The 6,455-nt window shown below is 31.7% G+C and overlaps 1 protein-coding gene across 1 annotated transcript; it reads left to right on the forward strand.

The window, feature by feature from the left end:
* The first annotated feature begins 303 nt into the window (after positions 1–303).
* Positions 304–6,225, forward strand: LOC105114863 (Pectin lyase-like superfamily protein). The gene is made up of 5 exons (XM_011011561.1): positions 304–1,101; positions 3,748–3,937; positions 4,023–4,229; positions 4,856–5,091; positions 5,888–6,225. The coding sequence occupies exons 1-5, from the start codon at positions 737–739 to the stop codon at positions 6,033–6,035; spliced, it is 1,146 nt and encodes a 381-aa protein (XP_011009863.1). The 5' UTR covers positions 304–736; the 3' UTR covers positions 6,036–6,225.
* The last annotated feature ends 230 nt before the right edge of the window (positions 6,226–6,455 follow it).

The following is a 6,455-nucleotide window of genomic DNA, read 5'->3' on the forward strand; positions in this document are numbered from 1 at the left end:
CTCCACGCTTTAATCAATTATTACTTTTCTACGGGCAGCCGGATTGATCTGAACCATACAAAGTGCTCAAATTACGATAATATGCTTAATTATCCCTACCCTTTAGTCCAATTAATTAGGTTTTATTCGTGGCCAATGTCATGATACAGATACAGGCACGTAACAGCCCCAGAAGAGGGTATGCAGGGAAACAAAGCCCATCATTCCATAACGAATATTCACCTCCACACACAAACAGAAGCAGAGGTTCACGAGCACAAAAACAAGAAGAAAAAAGAATACGGGCTGTTTGAAATCGTATCTATCCATTTTTTTAAGACAAAAAGTGCTACCATTTGTGGCCTAGATTGTTCGCTCCTCTCTGTCTCCTAGCGGAAGCGCCGCCCGTGATCACTTCCCTCATGTGTATGATTGTGGACACCCCTTTCCACGTAAAGTAAAAATAGTGGTGCCTCCATAACAAAATAGGGTTTGGTTTGGTTCGGTGGTGAAAGAGCTTAGATTCAAGTTATGGCACCATGTTATTGGCTGGTAGTAGTTCTGGTTCTAGGTATTATGTTTTCAAATGCAGAGATACCTAAATGGCGTGGAATAGGCTGCCCTCCTAAAAAACAAATCAGGTATATAAACCACATAGCAGCACCACACAGCCAAAGCCACAGCCACAGCCACAGCCAGCATTAATATTCTTTCCATTGTTCACAGCTCACACTTCCTCTCATTCTCATATGCAGCAATGTCAAACTGTCGATGCAACTCTGTGCACCTCTTCGTTCTTACTATTCTCCTCCTCAATTCCGGCCAAACACTATGCCACACCAAAGGGTTAAGAACAAGAAATCCCCGAGGAGTGCAACCGATGATGAATGCGAGCAGAGTTCAATTCTCGGAGCAGCAATTCATGAAGTGGGTCTCGTTCGTTGGTAGTCTTAAACACTCTGTTTTCAAAGCAGCAAAGAATAAGATATTCCCTTCTTACACCCTTATTGTCGCTAAGAATCCATCCGCCGGAGACTTCACAACAATTCAAGAGGCAATTGATTCTCTTCCCTTCATCAATCTTGTGAGGGTGATCATAAAAATCCGTGCAGGAGTTTACAAGTGAGTTTTAATGGGTTATGATAATAATTTATTATCTGTATCTTTTCCTCATTGCGTGTTCTGCATTAGCCTTTACAAACTGGTCTGATTCTGCTGAAACACTTCTGGAGTTTGTCTGTGTATGTTCTTTTATGTTGTTTTACCTTCTGAAGCGATAGGAAATCAATCCTTGTTTTGGCTTAGTTTCTTTGACTTGATATCGGTAACATTCATCGCATAATTTCTCTCCAAGGCAGATTTTCTTTCAATTTTCTCTCAAATATCAACATTAAATCTGCCTAACACTCACCCGGAAATCACTTATAACAAACCCTTATGCATTGAATTGATGGTTCCACAGCTGAATTTCTAAACACAACGGCTGTTCAAAGAATCACTCCCTCTAATTCAAACTTTTATCAGGCTTCAGTTTTGTATTTCTATAGAAAAATGATTTTGAAAGGTATGGAAACTAATATAAAATCATTTTTATAATATCATTTAAAAGCTTAAGTTTTTTTTGGGGGGATAATTATATTATTTAGCATCATTTAATCTTGATATTTTTATTCTCTCTTGTCAAATTAATAAAATTAAATACAAAATAACAAAAGGTTTGTAAAAATTTTCAAAAGAGTTTCACTCAAAAATTTATATTAAAAAATAATATAAAATTATTTATCAAATCTAATCTAATAATAATTAAAATTAAATTTTTAGATTGAGATGATTTTTTGATGTATTTTGTTACTTGATTAATTTTATTAAATTATTTTTTATGAAATCGCTTCAAATTAAATCATCTTTATATTTGATGATAAATTTTTTTTATTCAAATTGACATTAATTATGTATAAAGATTATTTGGCATGCAAATTTTTGGATATCCTTTCGTGGAATATGATTGCTGGACATGTGATTATTTATGTTTGGTTTGGTTTCAATTAACTATTTTTAGTACTATGTCTTTATTGCATTTTATTTATGTAGGCATTTGACGAGGAATTTAAACAAATTTACTATTTCATCCCCAGATTTAGAGTTCCAAAATCCAAAAATCTTACTTTATTAATTCATAGCTATAAAGCGAGATAATAAATTCATCAACAAATTACATTATATATATAATTAATCTTGAATTTCATAAAGTCATTAATTAAATACATATTGTTGTTCGAATAAATTATAAGCCTATAACAAATGTACTATTTTCAGTAAAAATAAGTACATGTTATTCCACTTAGAATTAAAATAAGAGCAATTAAGTGAAAAAAAAACTAACAATGTCAGCCACCAGGGAAAGTGAGATTCTCCCAATTTTGGATGGAATATTGTTAAATTCTTTGTAATTTTAAAGCTCAATCTCAGTGATTAGAATAGGGCCACGTGGCATGGGTCCCCGACCTCTGAAACTTTAAGAATTTTTTTAAATAAAACTTTAAATTTATCTAAATATTAAAAATCCCTAAACCTCTGAAGGAATAATTTATTTTAATGACTTCTCATACATTAAACTAATTTCAAACTTTTCATGGAGAAAAATTTTAAAGAATTTTTATAACTTAAAATTATTTTTCAAACATTATTGCAATAATTTTCGTTTTTTGTTATAATGTTTATTTCTTAAATATTTCAAAATAATAATTTATGAGAATTCCGAAGAAACATTATTTCCTCAAAATTTTAAAAAAAATCATATTTTTTTTCTAAACGAATATCTTGTAATTTCTTAGTCACTTTTAGAAATTTTAATGTCTGGAACTTTAGAAAAACATTTTTCAAGCGCATTGCAAAATTCTTAATTCCTTAAAAATCTTAAAATAAGAAATATATATTAAGATATTTCTAAATTTTTTAATGATGGAATATTGTATGAATTTGTTTTATAATGTTTGAAGTATTATCATGAATAAATATTATTTTTTATGCCTAAAGAATTTTTAAGACTTTATTATTTTCCTTAATCAATATTCTTTTTCTTACACTTGTCCAAAATATTGTTAATTGGTAGTTATTTCGTAATTTAACATTAAATCCCTTTAATGTCCATGAAAATATTATATAAACCATATTTTGAAGTCAAAATACTCTTAATTACTATTATACTTGTAATACTTATGATAAGAGAATGCAATTTACTCGAGTTAATTTGCTGAAATAATACAAACATATGGGTGTTTTTTGGGTTTTTTTCTATATACTTGTAATGATTTTCTATCAAGCAATCAAAAGCATGGTCTTGTTTAGTAACATATATAAAAATATTTTCAGTGTCTATTTTCAATGAAAAATTAAAGCTGTCTTCATTGTCGAGAATGTTGAGGATTTTTCCATTAAAAGAATAAGAAAAATATTAAGATTATAACCATTGTAAGAAAAATCAAAACCATAATTTAAAATATTTATTTTAATTTTTTTATATTTATGATAATCTAACTATTTTTAATTTTCTTCTTGATTTCCAGTTTTTCTTCTTGGTTAACAACTCTTAAGCAACTATAAACTACCAGCATATATATATATATATATAGTCTTCTTTTTTTCAAAATTGTCGGTATGAGTCTTGTTGGATCAACCAGGACACTGTAGCTTGTTTTGGCTGACAAAACTCCCCTTCAAAATTAATGAAAATTGATCAAGGATAGATGTTCTTGCATGCTTTTACAGAGAAAAGGTGAATATACCTCCATTAAAATCCTTCATAACTATAGAGGGAGCAGGAGCAGATAATACAATTGTTCAATGGGGAGACACTGCTCAAACACCAGGGGCTAGAGGACAACCCATGGGAACCTACAGTTCGGCTACTTTTGCTGTGAATTCCCCGTTTTTTGTTGCCAAGAACATCACATTCAAGGTAATATATATTTTTCTGTGAACCTACAAAATACATATTATATTTGCTCTGAGTGCTTCATGTTGTAAGGGAAATTGTGGTGCAGAACACGGCGCCGCTGCCGGCACCGGGAGCCATGGGAAAGCAAGCGGTAGCATTAAGAATATCGGCAGATACAGCAGCTTTCCTGGGTTGCAAATTCTTGGGAGCGCAGGACACGCTATATGATCATGTGGGCAGGCATTATTACAAGGACTGCTACATTGAAGGTTCTGTGGATTTCATTTTTGGTAACGGGTTGTCCTTATTTGAGGTTAGAATCATTCATTACTAATTAATTACTTTTAATTGTGATTTATTATCGTCATTATTATTATTTTCTGAGAAAGGAACATAGCTATTTAATTACAAATAAATCTATATACATTATTCCAATTAAATTCTGATGAAATAAAATAATGAAAACTATAACTTACTATTTACAGCACCAATAGATATCATTTCTAATTGTAACACGTGTCTTTCCAGTTAATAAAGATTTTAAATGAAAAGAATAAAAATATTTTAGGAGCTGGAATAAGATTTTCAATGAAATAGTAGAGTGATGATGCCTTTAATTAAATGAAAAGGGTAAAAAAGCTGAAAAACTAATATTATTTTTTTGTGTAAATTAAGATATTTAATAACTATTATAAAATTATAATAAGCTAGATTAGCTAGATAGGTTTTGATTATTTGTATTGGATAAACAATAATTCATGGATTGTTTTAGATTTGGCGGTAGCTATGACTAAAGTCATAAAATATTGTATTGAAGAAGAAAAAAATCATTACAACCTCTTGTCTGAAATTAAGGATGTAAGGAGTTGTGTCGTTGATGTAACGTTGTCCTACATGGCAGTATTAAATAATTAACGATATCATATGGTGTGAATGTAGGGGTGTCACGTGCATGCAATAGCTCAATTCACTGGGGCCCTAACGGCACAAGGGAGGAGCAGTCTTCTAGAAGACACGGGCTTCTCATTTGTGAACTGTAAGGTCACGGGCTCAGGTGCTCTTTACCTGGGGAGGGCGTGGGGCCCCTTTTCTCGGGTCGTCTTTGCTTACACTTACATGGACGGCATCATTATTCCCAAGGGCTGGTATAATTGGGGAGATCCTAACCGTGAATTGTAAATCTCTCTCTCCCTCCTTCTCTCTCTCTCCCTCTCTCTCTCTGCATTTCCAACTATAATTCAGTAAGAAATGTCAAGTCATTCACCACATGCATGGCATATATTTATTTATCCTTGATCATTTAATTAAAAATATTAATAAGTGGATATTATCTGTGAGATAATATAAATTATATATTAAATTTTATTTAATAGTTTAAATTATTGAGTTAAAATATTTTTTAAATATGGTATAAAATTTTAATAATCAAATTATCACGAGTTTAAATTTTATTATTTTTATTTATTTATAAAACATTAAATACAAGGTAATATAAACTTGTATAAATTTTAAGTTTAAAAAGTTTTTACTTCAAAAAATATATTTAAAAATAATATAAATTATATCTCATAACTATACCTAATTATTTAAATTATTGAGCTAAAATTATGTTTTTTTTCCTAAGAAGTATAACAGTTAAAATCAGCAGCAAAACCTTATAAGCCATGCACATGCAGACATAAATCTGGTTCTCCACTGCCCAAGAGAGAGCACAGAGAGGACAATAACGCTGTAAGAACTGTTTTTCTTAGGATGTGTTCGCGAGAGGCTGAAAGCCTCCGGCCACCGTGTTAGGGGGGAGGGGAAAACTAGCAAATGAAAGGGAAGAAAATGTTGATGCTGACTTTTCTTGTTTGCCCATGTATAGCTAGATTGTTGTCTGCGATAGAGTGTGTTTGTGTGTGTGTTTGGAAGCATATTGCTAATGACGTTAATTATTCGGGTTCCTTGCTATGATTTGTTTCTTGGCAGGACTGTGTTCTATGGGCAATACAAATGCACAGGGCCTGGAGCACGCTTCGCAGGGAGAGTGTCATGGTCGAGAGAACTCACTGACTCGGAAGCTAAGCCCTTTACTTCACTTACCTTCATCGATGGTTCTGAATGGATCAAAATGTAATTATCAATATTATATACCTTTTTCCGCAAAATGTTACAAGCGATTTTTAGGAGAAATCCCAATGTTTTCTCCCATATTCAAATCCCCTCCTCCCTGAAGATTCCCTGTCCCTGTCCGTGTCGGGTTGGTTGGTTTTACTCGAGCATTAATCAAAAGCAACTTTGCCGTTGAATTATAATTCAACCATCATTAATGTACTCTTTTACTTCAAAATTATTTCTTATAATTATAAAAAAAAACCCAGATTCAACTCTTTATGATGATTTTTAGTTCCATGTATGAAAGTTATCACGACAAGGAATTTATTTAGGCTTCGCTACCATAACTATAAATTTCCTAGATATTAAAAATACCCTTTTATTTTTATTACAATAATGTGGAGACTCTTGAGCATGTACTGATTGGAAACTTTTGAGACAA

This window comes from Populus euphratica, unplaced genomic scaffold (genome assembly GCF_000495115.2).
Source record: "Populus euphratica unplaced genomic scaffold, PopEup_1.0 scaffold924.1, whole genome shotgun sequence".
In the NCBI taxonomy this organism is placed as follows: Eukaryota; Viridiplantae; Streptophyta; class Magnoliopsida; order Malpighiales; family Salicaceae; genus Populus; species Populus euphratica.

Excerpts from the sequence above, each read along its gene's own strand:
- LOC105114863 (XM_011011561.1), top strand. The coding sequence starts at position 737 with ATGTCAAACTGTCGATGCAACTCTGTGCACCTCTTCGTTCTTACTATT. Across the intron at positions 4,230-4,855 it reads ACGGGTTGTCCTTATTTGAG|GGGTGTCACGTGCATGCAAT; the intron begins GTTAGAATCATT and ends GTGTGAATGTAG. Across the intron at positions 5,092-5,887 it reads GGAGATCCTAACCGTGAATT|GACTGTGTTCTATGGGCAAT; the intron begins GTAAATCTCTCT and ends GTTTCTTGGCAG.